Source organism: Orycteropus afer, unplaced genomic scaffold, assembly GCF_000298275.1.
Source record: "Orycteropus afer afer isolate SDZICR_OR568_19922 unplaced genomic scaffold, OryAfe1.0 scaffold00004, whole genome shotgun sequence".
Classification (NCBI taxonomy): Eukaryota; Metazoa; Chordata; class Mammalia; order Tubulidentata; family Orycteropodidae; genus Orycteropus; species Orycteropus afer.
In genome coordinates this window covers 16531893-16550197 of record NW_006921591.1, presented here as the reverse complement: position 1 = coordinate 16550197, position 18305 = coordinate 16531893, and the positions used below count along the sequence as shown (strand labels likewise).

General features: G+C 36.2%; 1 protein-coding gene across 1 annotated transcript in view; it reads right to left on the bottom strand.

Moving 5' to 3' along the window:
• The window catches only part of PTPN4 (protein tyrosine phosphatase non-receptor type 4), a 304196-nt gene that overhangs the window by 116577 nt on the left and 169314 nt on the right, over nt 1-18305 (bottom strand). The window contains exons 10-11 of the mRNA XM_007937829.2: nt 11162-11225; nt 7134-7306 (exon numbers count right to left, since the gene is read on the bottom strand). Of these exons, the coding sequence (XP_007936020.1) occupies nt 7134-7306; nt 11162-11225 (237 nt within the window). The remainder of the gene's footprint in view (nt 1-7133; nt 7307-11161; nt 11226-18305) is intronic.

Below are 18305 nucleotides of genomic sequence, written 5' to 3'. Positions count from 1 at the left end.
AGCTCCCATCAACATTCTTTAGGGATATGGAAAAAAACCAATCACTAACTTTATATGGAAAGAGACCTCAGATAAGCAAAGCACTATTGAAGAACAAAGTAGAAGGTCTCACACTGCTGGATCTCAAAACCTACTATACAGCTACAGTAGTAAAAACTGCCTGGTATTGGTTTAATGACAGATACACAGATGAATGGATTAGAATTGAGAACCCAGATCGACCTATCGTCAGCTGATCTTTGAGAAAGGGCCAAAATCCATTAAATGGTGAAGAGAGTGTTTGTTTAATAAAAGGCGCTGGCAAAACTGGAGATCCATTTGCAGAAAAATGAAAGAAGATCTGTACCTCACACCATACACAAAATCAAACTCCAGATGGATCAAAGACCTCAATGCAAAACCTAAAACTACAGAGCTCCTCAAGAAAAAACTAGGGGCAAATTTAGGGGCCCTAATATATGGCATAAATAGACTATGAAATATAACTCAAAATGCACAAAATGTTTCTGGGGTATATGGGGTATGGGGTGACTGGTTACTTTCTAAAAGATGCAAGCTGGTAGATATGCAGATGCGGAAGAGTGTGCAGCAGGAAGATGTGGCAAGGGGGGCGGGTAGTGCCTGTTGGGGGATTTTACTCTTTTAAGTTTTGTTTCCTTGAAACTGGGTGTGTGCTGCCTTGCTACCAGGGAGAAACAGAACCTTGCAGAAGGTTCGAGCCTTGCTCAAAGAAGCAACTCTCTGGCAGATCCATAACTGATTATGAGAGACATAAGAGAATTTCAAATTCTCACGGGCTCCAGACTTTCTAGAGTCATGGAGGCTGAATGAACCTCAACACTATTGCACTGAGTGAATCTTTAAACACTGAACCAAAAGTATCCTCTGATATTCTTAAAACCAAACAATAGTTCAGCTTAGCTAGTAAAAAAGGTCTACCTTGATATCTATCTTTATGGGGTCAAACTGACAACAGAAACTCTAAAGATTAGATAGGAAACTCAGGGGGCAGTAAGTTTATGTTAGTGGGGGAGGAACAACTCAGAAACAGGGTGAGAATGGTTATGCCATGTGAAGAATGTAATCAATGTCACTACTTACAGAAAGTGCTTAATTGGTGTATGTTATGCTGTGTATGGGAGCTCTGGTAGTATAGTGCCTAAGACACTTGACTGCTAACCAGAAGGCTGGAGGTTCAAATCCACCAGCCACTCCTCGGAAGGAAGATGGGGCAATCTACTTCCGTAGCGATACTGCATCCGAAACCCAAGGAGGGGTCGCTGTGAGTTGGGTCCGACTCGATGGCACATAACAACAACAAAAACAACATGCTGTGTATATTCTCAACAACAACAAAGAAACACACACACACACAACAACAAAAGAAACTATAATGGTGGCTTTGAACTAACAGAGTAGTACCAGGTCCAGACTGTTGTTGTTGTTGTTGTTTGCCGTCAAGTAGGCCCCAACTCATAGCGACCCCTCCTTGGGTTTCCGAGGCAGTATCACTATGGAAGTAGGATTGCCCAACTTTCCTTCCGAGGGGTCCAGACTAGTGAACTTTATTTAACCTTTCTTCCTGTTTGCTCCTTCATGCCCCTCTTTTACCCCTTTTGCTCTTCCAGCCATTCCAACCTGTGCAACTAAATCAATCAATTAAATTGCTCTTGTTTGAAATACTAAGGGTGCTTTCTGTCTTCCTGACTGTAATTATTTCTCCAGTGAATATGATTCAAACAAGATACTATTACTCAAAAGTCTGTATTAACATGCTGAATTTTATAATAAAGACATAAAGATTAAATTCAGAAGGAGGAAGCAATTAAAAAATTAACAGCAAAAACGTTTGTATTTCCTATTTTCCATAATACAGGTAGTTTCCAGCTTACGATGTATTTGTTATGATGAACTGCACTTAACAAACGTCTTATTTTTTTGTACACCTTATTGTTAGTAATATGTACTACATAAAATGTTAAAATATATCCAAGTTTATATGTAATGTTTCCAACCTCTACAGACAAAGATCGGATTTATAAAGACACTAGTAATAAAAGGCAATAATAATGAAATAAAAAGAGAGATATTTGACTTAAGTCAAACCAACTTACTATGGATCACTGACAGGGAGCCCTGTTGTAAGTTGGGGACTACCTTTATGTCCTTTAGTGGTTTAATACTGCCATTAGAAGAATATGCAAAACTGTACCACCGTCTCAGTGTAATACATTCTGTAAAATATTTATGTTTTTAATAATAAAAAAGTACCAGTTCGTTAACAGAATACATGTTTATGGTAAGTAATTCAAGCAATACAGAAAAGTGGAAAACAAGAAAATAAATTAACCACAGTCTAACCCTAAAAAATAATAATCATATGAGCAGGGAAAATAATTCTGAACATCACACAAATGGCTAAAAATATAACTATAATTTTATGATAGTGTGATTATGATATATATACCCTTAAATTAAAAAATATTAAATTGATTTCCTTTGAGCTAAAATAAAAAGGTTGCTGTTTGTTTAAAAAAAGAAAGGAAAGGAAATAGGAAGACTTTAAGAAGTTAATGTATTAAGTTTAAAACCATGTTTCAATTTTTATAAATATGGATTTTTATACTTCCTCCCACTAACCCTTTGCTTCCTCTTGTTTTTTCAGGTGTATTATTTTTAGTTTGACAAAGTTTGTAACATTTAAATTCTATTCTGAAGTCAAAATTCTCACATGAGCCAAGAATCTGTTCCATACTGTTCTGGTTACCTAATGCCGTTCTGACAAGAATATACCACAAATGGGATGGCTTTAACAAGCAGGAGTTTATTCTTACAATTTGGAGGCTTTAAGTTCGAGTTCAAAGTGCCAGGCTCTAGGGGCTGGGAAAAATCCCCTTAACCTTGGATTGCAGCTCTGCCTCCTGCTCCTCACCCAGTGAAGTTGGCGGCTTTTCTTCACTCAGCTGCTAGCTGCTGAGGCTGATAAACCCAAGGTTGACAAGTAAAAAGGCATAGTCCCAATGTTACCAAACCACACAGCAGGCCATTAATTCAAGTCCATTGAAAGTCTCAAGGTTGGCAGAGCATGGCAGGATGCTGAACAATGACACAGCTACCTACAGGGTTCAAGCGTGCCATAAGCTAGAGACTGGTCCCCAAGGCTTCTGCTTACATACAGGAAGCAGATCACATTCCTAAGGTGGCTACTCAGCTGCTCATAGTAGATTCCACCATGGAGCTGATTACCAGTCTTATCATGGGGAATACTATATCTAGCTGCCCAGCCACTCACCCAGACCTAGCCACATTGACACATAAACTTAACTATCAAACATACTTAGAAGATTTAATCTTCATTCTCAGTTCTTTCACCAGGGATCTTTATATTCATTTTTCATTCGTCTTTTGGTTGACTTAATTTTACTATTTTATAGATTTTTTGCAAGAAGGGCATTGTTGTGTGCCATTCGGTTGATTCCTACTCACAGAAACCCTATAAAACAGAGCAGAACTGCCCCACAGAGTTTTCTAAGCCATAATCCTTACAAAATCAGATCGTCAGGTCATTTCTCTGGTAAAGTGGCTGGTGGGTTCAAACTGTCGATCTTCCAGTTAGCAGCCAAGTACTTAACCATTATGTCACCAGGGCTCCTTCAAGAGGGGCTAAAGATGTTACAGTCCATGAGGTTTTGTGTATTTCACAGTGCTTCCCTGTTAGCTTTAGACCCGAATGGAATTTGGGTAAGTATAACATTCTTAGGTCCTTTTCTTTCCTTAGGACTTGGAAGAAATAGGGTGGCTTACAGCAATATATGCCTGAAGGAAAGTTTTATTCGTCAAATAGATTCTAACTCACTGCCGTGGAAGTGGATCTGACTCATAGTGACCCCTCCTTGGGTTTCCACCACCAGCCTTCTGGTTAGCAGTCAAGTGCCTTAAGCACCATGCCACCAGAGCTCCTAGTACTAAAAAAATATTTAATACAATCTTAATATACTTCCAGCAAGGCTGGTCAAGAAAAAAAAGAGTGAAAACACAAGTTACCAAAATAAAAAAATGAGAAGCAATATCAGTACAGATTCTAAAGATTTTAAATAAGGGAATATTATGAATAACAATTTCATTTCTTAAATTTCACAACTGTTTTGGTTACCTAGTGCTGCTCTGATAAGAATATATACCACAAATGGGATGACCTTAACAAACAGCAGTTTATTCTTACAATTTTGGTGCTTTAAGTTCGAGTTCAAAGTTCCAGACTCTAGGGGCTGTATGAAAGCCCCTCAACCTTGGGCTTCAGCTTGGCTTCCTGCTCCTGGCCCACTGAAGCTGGAGGCTTTTCTTTACTCAGCTACTGGCTGCTGAGGCTGACAAACCCAAGGCTGACAAGTAAAAAGGCACAGTCCCAATGTTACCAAACTAGACAGCAGGCCATTAATTCAAGTCCATTGAAAGTCCCAAGGCTGGCGGAGCATGGCAGGATGCCGAACAACGACACAGCTACCTACAGGGTTCAAGCATGCCATAAGCTAGAGACTGGTCCCCAAGGCTTCTGCTTACATATAGGAAGCAGACCATATCCCTAAGGCAGCTACTCAGCTGCTCATAGTGGATTCCACCATGGAGCTGATTATCAGTCTCATCATGGGGAATACTGTATCTAGCTGCCCAGCCACTCAACCAGTCGAAGCCAAGTTGACACACAACCTTAAGTACCACAACAACTTAAGATAAATTACCAAAGCTTGTTCAAGAAAAAAGAGAAAACTGAACTGCCTTATATCTATTAAAGAAATTGAAAGTGTCGTTCAAAATCTTCCTTAGAAAAAAAATCCCTTGGCCCACAGGGTGTCATAAATTCAACCAAATATTTAAAAGAGAAGTAATACCATTATTGTACAAACTCTAGCAAAAAGTTGAAAATGCAGAGATATAAATCTGTCCTGGAAGAAGTATTGCCGGAATGCTCCTTTGTTAGCAAGAATGGGGAGACTTTATCTCAACTATTTTGGTCATGTTGTCAGAAGGGACCATTCCCTGGAGAAGGATATCATGCTTGGTAAAGCTTTGGTAATTTGTTTATCTTTCAAGGAATTTAATAATTTTAAGTTGTTGTAGTAGTTAAGGTTGTGTGTCAGCTTGGCTGGGCCTGGTTGAGTGGCTGAGCAGCTGGTGGTAGTACTCCCCATGATGGGACTGGTAATGATGAATCATCAAAAAAGGGGAAGACCCTCAATGAGACTGAAAGACACAGTGGCTGCAACAATGTGCTTAGGTATAGCAAAGACTGTGAGGATGGTGCATGACTGGGCAGTGTTTTGTTCTGCTGACTCGATGGCACCTAACAACAACAACAGCTTCAAAATTTATAGTGAAGGACTGAACACTTTCCCGTAAGATGAGGAACAAGACAAGGATATCTGCTCTATCGCTTCTATTCCACGTTATATTTAAGAGTCTAGCTGGGACTATAAAGAAAGAAAAAGAAATAAGTCATCCAGATTAGAAAGGAAGAATTAAAACTGTATTTATCATTTATGTAAAACATCTGTTGGAATGCACAAACAGCTGCTAAAATAAATGACTTTAGTAAGGTTTCAGGAACTAAGATAAATATAAAAAACGTCTAATACATTTCTACCTACTTACCAATGAACAATCAGAAATTATTAAGACGATATAAAGATACATCACAATCTTAATAAAAATGTCAAAAGGTTTTTTTTTAAGAAATTAATTCTAAAATTCAGATGAAAAGCAAAGGACATACATTATGCAAAAAAAAAAAAAAAATACAACTCTGAAAAATAACAAAGTTGTAAGAGTAACACTAGTGGATTTCAAGACTATAAAACCAATTTTAAAACTAAAGTAAAAACGATAGTGTGGTATTATTCTCAACAAAGACAAGTGGATCAGTGGAACAGATTAGAGAGATTAGAGAGTCCAGAAACAGACCCATACAAATATGGACAACTGATTTTTGATAAAGGTGCAAAGATAATTCCGAAGAGAATGGGCTCTTTCTTTCTTTTTTCAAAAAGAAATAGTGGTGGAACAAGTGGGTAACCTTATGCAAACAATGAACTTTAATCCATACTGCACACCATATACAAAATTATCTCCAAATGGTTCATAGATCTAAATGTAAAAGCCAAAATGATACAACTTTTACAAGGAAACAAAGGAGTAAATCTTCAGGACCTTGTTGTTGTTGTTGTTATGTGCCATCGAGTTGGATCTGACTCATGGTGATCCTGTCCTTGGGTTTCCGAGGCGGTATCACCACGGAAGTAGATTGCCCAACCTTCCTTCTGAGGAGTGGCTGGTGGGTTTGAACTGCCAGCTTTCTGGTTAGCAGTCAAGTGCATTAGGCACTATCTTACCAGAGTTCCTTCATTATCATTAAAAAACAAAACAATACCCACTGCCATTGAGCTCATTCTGATTCATAGCGACCCCCACAGGATTTCCAAGTCTGTAAATCTTTACAGAAGTAGACTGCCTCATCCATTTGGATTTCTAGCTTCCTAACTTGCCAGCAAATAAATTTCTGTTAATGCCACCCACTTGTGGTATTTCTATAAAAGATAACTAAGACAGAGCTGTTGTAAGATTTTAATTTTGGAAAAAGGAATCTTTTTGTTCAATGGCTAAATCTGATTTTGCCTAATAGTTGGTCTGAACTATTTAGAATGAAGAATTTGACAACTCCAAAATCTGCTAAATTCTAGATAAAAAGGTAAAGTAATTGTATGCTCATATCTTGATTTTCATAAATGCAATAAAGATGTCTTAGAATAAACTTTTTTTTTAAAAAAAAAAGTTCTCTTGTAAATATTTAACAAAGACACAATGGAAATTATACCATCTGTCTAGATTGTAAGTAAGTAAATTCACTTTACTTTAGGAAATAATGAACCAGAAAACAGTGAATGGAATGGGGCTTTCAAGCATGTTACCACAAGAACTTACAGAACTTTTTCCTGATATGGATGTAAGTGTCCACTCCACGGGATTTTGACTCAGTAGGTATTGATAAGTAACAAAGATCCCATGGTCCATAAACTAGACTTTTACTTTAAAGGAAGGACAAATCCAACAATAAAGCCTTGTGTAGAAGTAATACTTACCAGTACCGGAATTTTGAACCCAAAGTAAAATAGTGTGCAAAAAAATTCTTTTGAGGTGGAACTGGTCTGTCCAAACGGAAGAATGTATGATGTTCTACACATGCTTTCCATAAATTTTTACATGCTCTGTAATTCACCATATTAAATCCCAATAATGTTTCTCTAGATTCATGCTGTAATAAGTGACAAAATGCAGAAAATACCAGAAGGAGATTAGAGTCTAATACTCCATTAAATTTACATTCTACAAATTATTCTAGGCTTGCAAACACTAAACCCTCTAGCATCTTTTTTTTTTTTTCCAATAAAAACTGCATTAATATAAAAAAATTGCAAAACATAGCTCTTATTTAGTAATATTACAACTCTGAGACTTTTACCTTAGATCACAGAAATAAGTTTAAAAATTTGACATGTATCAGTTTCAAAATTTATTAGCCACCTCAAGATACAATCCTAGCTCATAAATTAAACTTTAAGACATATAATCACATCTTTTACCAAAACCTCAAATTCTGTAAATTTGTGTACATTTTAAGTAAGTAAATTTAGTACCTCTGAACACTACTGTAAAAATTAACTAGCAGTAGAATAGCAACATTTCTTTAAATGTCTCTATAAGTTTGGCACAAATTTCTATTTTTTAAAAATTGTTTTACTGAAGCACACATCTTTTAAGCATACAACTTTATTTTTCACACAATGAACACAACCACTTAAATTGCATTCAGATTAAAAGTGAATCATTACTAGCACCCCAGAAATGTTCATTGTCTCCCTTTTCTCCCAGTCATTACCCTCTCCACAAAGGTAATCACTCTTCTGAGTTCTATTACCGTAGATTAGGGTATGCTTGTTTTGAACTTTATACAAACAGAATGACATGTGATGTGTTCCTTGGGTATGGTTTCTTTTGCTAAACTTTGTTTTTGATAGTCATAAAATAAATAATATTACTCAATAATAATTCACTCATTTTCATTCTGCACAGCATTCCATTATATGAACATACCATGATTTAATTATCAATTATATTGCTGACAATATATACTGTTTCCAGTTTGGGGTTGTAAGAATAATGTTGCTACATATATTTATACATAAATTTATGTACACTGTCTGGTGTGTATGTTGTAAGACATGCATATGCTCATCTTTAGTGGATAATGACCAACATCTCCCCAAATCAGTATATCCATATACACTTCTTCCCACCAGTAGTATATGTTTCACATACTCATCAACTCCTAGTTTCAATGGTCTTTTTCATTTTACCATTCTGGTGAGTGTGTAGAGATACCACATTTTGGTTATAGTTTGCACTTCCTTGATGACTAATGAAGTTCAGTACATTTTTAAGTTTAATGGTCACATGGATATAATTTGGTAAGTGTTTGTTCAAGTCAGTAGCCTATTTTTCTATTAGGTTGGATACAAAAATAAAGGATGTATGCGTATCATATAAATATTCTCCGCTATTTTATTCTCTTCATGATGCTTCCTGTTGAACAAAGCTCTTAATTTTAACATAATCTAAGGAACACCTCTCCATTTAAAGTTAAGGATGTTTTCTTCTATATCTTGTTTAAGAAATCTTTGCCTTTCACAAGGTCATGAAGATATTTTCTATATAACTAGAACAAAGCAAAATGTCCATAAATTAGAGCCAAACTATTATATCAGAACATGGTATGTTTAAAATATCACTTCTTGAGCATCAGAAAAATTAATTCTTAATTATAGTTAACAGTTGCCTTGTGCTAATACACAGTATAAACAGTACACAAAAATGACAGAGAATGTCTCATATTGAGTATGATATAGTAATACATCTTAGTGCCAGCAACATTCAAGATACATATAAATTCCCTTTCTTTTCTGACTAGCTCCAGAGGTGCAGTGGTTAAAGCATTTGGCTGCTAACCAAAAGGTCAAAAGTTGGAACCCACAACCATTACATGGGAGAAAGATGAAGCAGTCTGTTTCTGTAAAATTTACAGCCTTGTAAACCCTAGGGGCAGTTCTACTCTAACCTGTAGGGTTGTTATGAGTTGAAATCAACTCGATGGCAGTGAGTTTCATTTATTTTTCAATTTTTTTCTGACACTTGTATACTTTACAAAAGTTTATATGTGATTTTAACATTCTGCCAATTATATCTGGAATGAAACTTGAAATTCTTCTGCACACATTTTATTTGCAATGCTTTATTAAGTTTTGGGGTATAAGCATACATATTTCCCTATGTCGACAATGTCCCCAAAACGTTCTATTAAGAGATATGTAGATTCTATGAAATTTGGGTATTTAAAAACAAAGACGTGTTTTAGAGAAAAAATATTAACAAAGTTTACCATCTGGTGTATGTATGTATACTGTCTCAGTATACATTAGCAACTATTAGTTGATTTTTGTTTCTGTTGTTAACTTGTGGTTGAACACATCTGTAACCAATATACTACCTCAGAGCATGGTGTGAGAAATAAATGATGTGAAAAGTGATCTAATGTCAGGCATACAATAAGCTCTTAATAGATATTAGCTATTATAACTATTATTACTATGAGAAAGAATCAAGTTGATGGCAATGAGTTTGATTCTTTGAGCTTTAATACTACAATAGGAGAAAAATTAGAAAAGATGACTTCTATTGTGCCGTCTACCAATATAATTATTTTAAATAAAATACCTGTTCTCTAACTTCTCAGATAACAAGATTTATTATATTTTATTCCTTTCAACATTTATTGAAGCACATACAAGAATATTCATTAGCAACACTGGTCAAAATAGCCCCAACACAGAAACACCAAAACTGCACTCAAACAGAACAATGAATAAAAAACTTCTGTCTATTCAGACAGCAGAATATTATACAGCCATGGGGAGCAACAAACCATAGCTATTTGCAACATGGCTGAATCAACAAATTATGTTGAGGGAAACAAAGCAGACAGAAAGAAAACACATTATATGAATGAGCTCAAAAATAAGCAAAGCTAATCCATAGTGATACAAATGAAAATAATGTTTTACCCTTTTGGGAGGGTTAATGACTAGGAGTAGGCATCAGTAGGCTTCTGGAATAATGTTCTATATATATTAATCTGGATGTTGTTCATATGGGTATGTTTACATTATCATGTTGTATACTTAAGATCTGTACACTTTTCTGTGTTATGTTTTATTTTAATAAAAATTCTCTTGAAAAATCCTATTTTCTGAGAATAAATGATAAACCACAGTTACTTAGTAGATCAATATCCTTTGATAAAATGTAGCTGTTTCAAGTATAATTATGAGATATCAAATACATTTTATACAGTCATCTTGAATTTGCATTAATTTATCAGAGTTCTAAGAAATAATGTAAATCAAAAGATACAGATAGATTAATTTGATAAAAGAGATAAAATCATAAAGTGAAATTCTTTCAAATACAACTCTCTATAATAACTCCACGTGTTGTATGTAATATATAAAAAGGGCATTACCATTCCAGTGTAAGGAGGAAATGTGCTATTAAGTTCATGAACTAAAACCAAAACAAACATCTAGTTCCCCTAAAATGAACTAATATATGAAAGAAATGTTGTAGATTTAGTAGAAAAAAAAAGGACATAAAATCTCAGTTATTATTTTCATGACCCTGAGGACAATGAACATCATGTTTGAGAAATCAGCTTTTCAGTTCAAGAGACAGCAAATACCTGGATATCCAGAAGAACTTTGACTCAGAACCACAGACACTTGGGGGAAACAAATATGTCATGTCACCAAAGTGAATTAATTTAATGTTACAGTTTTACTGGTTGTATGTGCATGTGTGTAAGTAATAAATTTAAAGGGCAAGTCCAATTCCTTGCTACCGCTTGTAATTAATCAACATTTATAATTTTCAAATTATCTCAGTAGGTAGTCATCAATAATTAATTACATTTCACTGCTGCTAACAAAAATCTGTTATGGACTACAGTAATTTGTTAGAAGATTTCATTTACATTGATTATTACCAGATCAATACTCACCAATTCTTTTCTAAGTTGAATGAAAAACTGCTTGCACTTAAAAGAAATTTTTACAATCTTCAACCTGGATGAAAAAGAAAACAAACTAGAGTTTTATTATACAGACAGAAATATTAACAAATTAAGAAAATAATTACAAACATAATCTTTTAACTGTGTATTTAATATCAAAATAATTTATTATATATACAAACACACATATAGTAGATACAGAATATAAAGTTTATTTGGGTGAAAGGAAATGCAAAATACCAAAAACAAGTGGCCAGCACACCACCACTACGGAAAAAGAACACAGGGAGAGGTGCACAAGAGGTACAGACAACAAAGGTAAACACTTTTACACATACAATACTACATTAGCAATAATAACAAACTTTAATCAACAGGTGGATACGTAGCTTGTTGTTGTTAGGTGCTGATGCACAGCCTTCCTGATTGTAAGCCATACAGTATTCCCTCGATCCGTTTGAAGGACAGCCTCCTGGTCCATGTACAGGTTCCTCATGAGCACAATTACACGTTTTGGAATTCCAATTCTTTGCAATGTTATCCATAATTTGTTATAATCCACATAGTCAAATGCCTTTGCATAGTCAATAAAACACAGGTAAAAATCTTTCTGGTATTTACTTCCAGCTAAGATCCATATGACTTCAGCAATGATAGCCTTGTTCTGCATCTTCTTCTGAATCCTGCTTGCATTTCTGAAAGTTTCCTGTCATTATACTGTTTTTGAATTATCTTCAGCAAAACTTTACTTGCATGTTATATTAATGATACCATTGAACAATTTCCTCATTCTGTTGGATCACCTTTCTTTGAAATGGGCAGAAATATCGAACAATTCCAGCTGGTTGGCGAGGTAGCTATCTTCCAAATTTCCTAACATAGATGAGTAAGCACCTCCAGAGCTGCATCCATTTACTGAAACATCTCTGGATATTTGGTCAATTCCTGGAGCTTATTTTTGCCAATTCCTTCTGTGCAGCTTGCACGTCTCTTCCAATTCCATTGTTTCTTGACATACAGGGAGACACACTAAATGATCAGGTATGGTTCTTGATACATTGGTAGATAGGCTAAATGATCAGGTATGTCTAGACAAAAGGGAGGAGCACTGGTGGTGTAGCAGTTAAGGCATTTGGCTGCTAACCAAATAGTCAGTGGTTTGAACTCACCAGCTGTTCCTTGGAAGAAAGATGGGGCAGCCTGCTTCCATAAAAATTTACAGTCTTGGAAATCCAATACATAGGAGTTGCTATGAGTCATGATTGACTCAATGACAGTGAGTTTGGGGTTTTTGGTTTATATGTACATTTGGAAGGTGAAATTTCTAATACATATTTGTATATGCTATAACCGAGCTAGGGAGCTCTGGTAGCATAGTGGCTAAGACACTTGCCTGCTAACCAGACGGCTGGCGGTTCAAATCCACCAGCCACTCCTCGGAAGGAAGGTTGGGCAATCCTACTTCCGTAGTGATACTGCTTTGGAAACCCAAGGAGGGGTCGCTATGAGTCGGGTTTGACTCGATGGCACATAACAACACAACAACAACATAATAGAGCTAACAGGGGTAGTTATGATAACTTCTTAGTGACAGCTAACCATCCTGATGGAGCAGGTTGTTGGGCCCACAGGCTTGGGATCATGGTTGTGGGGGGACGTCAAACTCAACTGGCATATCATAGTACAAAAATACATTGATCCATATCCTGCTTTGGTGTAGTGACTGGCATCTTAATAGCTTGAGAGAGGCCATCTAAGATACAACAAACTGGTCTCTCCTCATCTGGAACAAAGAAGAATGAATAAAATAAAAAATGTATGGAAACAATTAGGCCAAGGGACTAATGGACCATGTGAACCTCAGCCTACATGATCCTAAGACCAGAAAGACTAGATGGTGCTTGGTTACCACTGCCAACCACTAGCAAAGGAAACAAAATAGGAGATCCTGGATATGGTAGAAGAAAAACATGGAATAAAACTCAAAATCATAAAAAAGACCTGGCTCACTGGTCTGACAGAGGATGGTTAAAGCCCCAAGACTATGGCACTTAGTCACCTTTTGAGCCTGGAATTGAACTCACTCCTGTAGCTTCCAACCAAACAACAGACAGGCCAACAAGGTGAACACCTACACCAGGTAGGTACGCTCTTTAGAACAATCAACCATGGAAGATCAGAAGGGCAGCATTTGTACATGGAGACAGCTCCGGGGGCAGGGATCATAGGAAAGAAGGGCACAGGGAAAAGTCAATCACAGAAAGAAGTGGGAAGAGAGCTGTTACATTACAGGGACTTCAATGAACATCATGAAAACAAAATATATAGGAAAGGAAAACAAATTTGCTCTCTATATTTCTACCCAAATCACAATTAAAAATAAGCTAATAATAATGAAGAAAAAGAAAAGGTAATGTAGCCAGCAGAATATTACTAAAAAAAAAAAAGGTCAATTGCCCAGGCAATTCTGAGTTTCTGGCATTGAGATGAAATACCAGATGTGTCATTCAATATCAACCCTCATTGTACTACACTGCTAACGACCTGACTTGAAGGGTCTGCAAGAACTAAAATGTGCAATTCTTTTTTTTCCCCAAAGTTTAAAAAAAAGTAAAAAGTAACCAAATAAATTATCTTCAGCAGAATTTTGCTAGCATGTGATATATTAATGATACTGTTCAATAATTTCTACATTCTGTTTGATTACTTTTCTTTGGAATGGGCACAAATATGTATCTCTCCAAGTTGGCTGACCAGATTGCTCTCTTCCAAATTTCTTGACATAGACGAGTAAGGGTTTCCAGCATTACAACCATTGGTAGAAGCATTTCCATTGGTGTTATGTCAGTTCCTGAAGGCTTCTTTTCCACCAATGCCTTCAGTGAGGCTTGAACTTCTTCCTTCAGTAACAGTGGTTCTTGACCATATGCTACCTCCTCAAATCATTGAAAGTTGATCAATTCTTCTGGTACAAAACCAACGCACTGCCATCAATTTGATTCCAACTCACAACAACCATTTAGGACAGAGAAGAACTGCCCCAAAGGGTTTCTGAGGCTGTAAGTCTTCACAGAAGCAGAATGCTCATCTTTGTCCCACGGGCAGCTGGAGGGTATGAACCACTGACGTTTTGGTTAACAGCCAAATGCTTTAATCGCTACACCACCAGAGCTCCTATTTTTGGTACAGTGACTCTACATATTCCTTCTATCTTATTTTGATGCTTCCTGCATCATTTCAATTTTTGCTTATAGAATCCTTCTCAAGGTTTGCAGTTTCTTCAAATTGAGAAGTGCTGATCATGTTCTTCCCTTTTGGTTTTCTAACTCTAGGTCTTTGCACATTTCATCATAATACTTCACTCTGATTTCTCAAGCTACCCTTTGAAATCTCCTGTTCAGCTCTTTTATTTCATCACATCTTTCATTTGCTTTAGCTACTGTGTTTAAGTGCAAGTTTCAGTTTCTTTTCCTATCCTTTGAATGGTCTTTCATTTTCTCCATATTATCAATGTCTTCTCATAATTCTTCTGGTTTTCAGTTAATAGTTTTCAGTGTGGCTAAATTCAGGCAGGATGCATTAAGGTCTTACTTTAACAAATGTGGTCTTGCTTTAATTTTCTTCAGCTTCAACTTGAATTTCCACAGGAACAAGTGATGGTCTACGCTATTGTTAGCCCATGGCTTTGTCTTGACTGATGATAACTAAGCTTCTCTAGTATCCCTTTCCATAGACGTAGGTGATGTGATTCTTGTGTAGTCAATCCAACGAGGTCCAGGAGAACAGTTGTCAGAGAAAAAAGGTATTTCTAATGAAGAATATAATTTTAATTAACACACAATAAATAAAATTCATCACTTAAGTGAACAATTCAATGACTTTTGAACAAAGTATTCAGTTGTATAACTATCTCCACAATTATCATGTAACATTTTAATCACCCCTAGAAGTTACCTTGGTGTACCTTCTTCCATTTTCAATCCTAAGCAACTATGGATCCATTTTCTGTCTCTGTTTTCTAAAATTTCATATAAATAGAACCAAAGAGCATGTAGTCTTTTCTGTCTGGTTTCATACATTAAGAACAAGTCTCTTAAAGGTATGGTCATCCATATGTTTCAGTGTTACTAATACTTCATTCCTTTTATTATTGAGCAGTATTCCATTCTGTAGATATACCATAATCTATGTATTCTTTCACCAGTTGATAGATATTTGAACTTCTGTTTTGGACTATCATGAATAAGTAGCTTTGAATATTGTGTACAAGTCTTTATATGAACTTAGGTGTTCATTTCTCTTGGATAAATAACTAGGAATAGAATTGCTGAATCATATGGTAGACAGTTTAACTTTAAAAAAACTGCCGTACTGATTTCCAAAGTTGGTATCTGCATAATACTAGCAACACATGAGATTTCTACATGTTCCACATCTCATCATCATCAACACTTGGTATTATCAATCTTTCTAATTTGAGCCACTCTAGTGAGTCAAGAGGGAGCTCTGGTGGCGTAGTGCCTAAGGCACTTGACTGCTAACCAGAAGTCTGTTGGTTCAAATCCACCAGCCACTCCTCGGAAGGAAGGTTGGGCGATCTACTTCTGTAGTGATACAGCCTCGGAAACCCAAGGAGGGGTTGCTATGAATTGGATCCGACTTGATGGCAAATAACAACAACAACATCAACAACAACAGTGGGTCAAGAGTTACTGTAGTTAATTTGTATTTTGTTGATAACCAAGCATCTTATCATGTGCTTATTTGCCATTTGTATAATCTTTTTAATCAGATGGCCTTCTTATTACTTGGCTATAAACATTCTTTACATATTCTAAATATTTTAAGTCTTTTCTCCAATAAACATTTTGCAAAAGACTGCAACCTGTCTTTTTTTATTTTCTTAAGGTTTCCTTTTGAAGAACAAAATTCTTTAATTTTGAGGAAGTACAATTCATCTATTTCTTTCACGGTTCATCTTTTTATGACCCATTTAGGAAATTTATCTTTATTTTTTAATTACGCTGAAGGAGTTTCCTAAAATACTTGCTTCTGTCAGCTACCATACTTCTACTAAAGTGTTACTAAAGGGAATAATTACAAAAATCAGTTAAATTAACAAAATCACAAATACTAAAAACTCAGGATCAAATCTTTAAGGAAGCTAAATTTCTTTTGTATTTGTTTCCTTCCCCAAAGAAAATCATTGTTTATTGAAAAAACAAAACAAAACAAAAAAATCTGAATAATTTCAATATGTTAGATATACACAGAATGTGAAGAGAAATAGCAGATGTTCCTTTCCTTTATTGTCCTGGAATGCAGAAGTGGTGATGGTGTTGAGTCATCCTGGACAATGAGGACAACGGCAACATGGTAGGGACAGTAGAACAATAAAGAAAAAAACATGAGTTCTAAACCCCATGGAGCCACCACACCTTGCACTAATTTAAACGACTACAATACTGGATCTTTTTTGCAGCAGTCATGAAGATGTTCCAACAAATCAACTGGTATTCCACTGAATATATTTAAACAAAATAACATAATTAAAACACTTAGCATGATGTAAGACATAAAAACTTTAATGTTAGTTATTATCATTATTGTTGGTGTTATTGTTGTTAGGTGCTACTGAGTCAGCTCTGACTCACAGCAACACTATTAACAACAGAATAAACACTGCCTGGTTGTGCATGAGCTTCATAATCCTTGCTATACCTGAGCCAATCCTTGTAGCCACTGTGTCAATCCATCTCATTGAGGTCTCTCTCCTGTTTCATTGACCCTCCCCTTTACCAAGCATGATAATCTTTCTCCAGGGAATGGTCCCTTTTGACAACATGACCAAAGCAGGTGAGACAAAGTCTGGCTATTCTCGCTTCCAGGGAGAATTCTGGCTGCACTTCCTCCAGGACAGATTTGTTTGTTCTTTTGGCAGTCCGTGGTACTTTTGGTATTCTTTGCCAAAACCACAACTCAAAAATATCAACTCTTCGGTCTTCCTTATTCACTATCAAGCTTTCACATGCATAAGAGGATATTGAAAATACTATGGCTTGGGTTAGGTGCACCTTAGTCTTCAGGACTTTAAAGAGGTCTTTTGCAGCAGCTTTGCCCAGTGCAATACAACGTCTGATTTCCCGACTGCTGCTTCCATCGGTGTTGATTGTGGATCCAAATAATATTAAATCTTTTCCAACTTCAATCTTTTCTCCATTCCTCACGCTTCTTATGGGTCTGGTTGTGAGCATTTTTGTTTTCTTTATATTGAGATGTAATCCATACTGCATACAGAAGTCTTTGATCTTCATCAGTAAATGCTTCAAGTCTTCTTCACTTTCAGCAAGTAAGATTGTGTTGTCTGCACATCACATGATGCTAATGAGTCTTCCTCCAATCCTGATGCCATGCTGTTCTTCATGTAGTCCAGCTTCTCGGATTATTTGGAAAAAGGATTCAATCCTGATGTATACACCCTTCTTGATTTTAAACCACGCAGTATCCCCTTTTTCTGTTCGAATGACAGCCTCCTTGTCTATGTACAGGTTCTTCATGAGCACAATTAAGTGTTCTGGAATTCCCATTCTTTACAATGTTATTCATATTCATTTTTGACAACTTCCAATCTTCCTACATTCATACTTTGTACATTCCATGTTCCAATTGTTAATGGATGTTTGCAGCTGTTTCTTCCCATTTTGAATTGTGTCCCATCAAGCAAATGGAGGCCTTGAAAGCTTTATTCCATCCATGTCATGAAGGTCGACTCTACTTTGAGGGGGCACCACTTCCTCAGCTGTATTTTGAGTGTCTTCCAACCTGATGGTCTCATCTTCTGGCACTATATCAGATAATGTTTCAGGGCTATTCATAAAGTTTTCCAGTAATATCTCAGTGTTTCACTGCTATTCCTAAGGTTTTTTATGGCCAATTCTTTGAGAAGTGGATGGCCCCTTCCCTCTTCCAAGTCTGCCTTAGTCCGGAAGCTTTGCTGAAACCTGTCCACCACGGGTGATCTTCCTGGTATTTGAAATACCAGTGGCATAGCCTCCAGCTCCAAAGCAACAGGCATGCCATCATAGTACAACAAACTGACAGATGAATGGTGGATTATTACTATTACTATAGT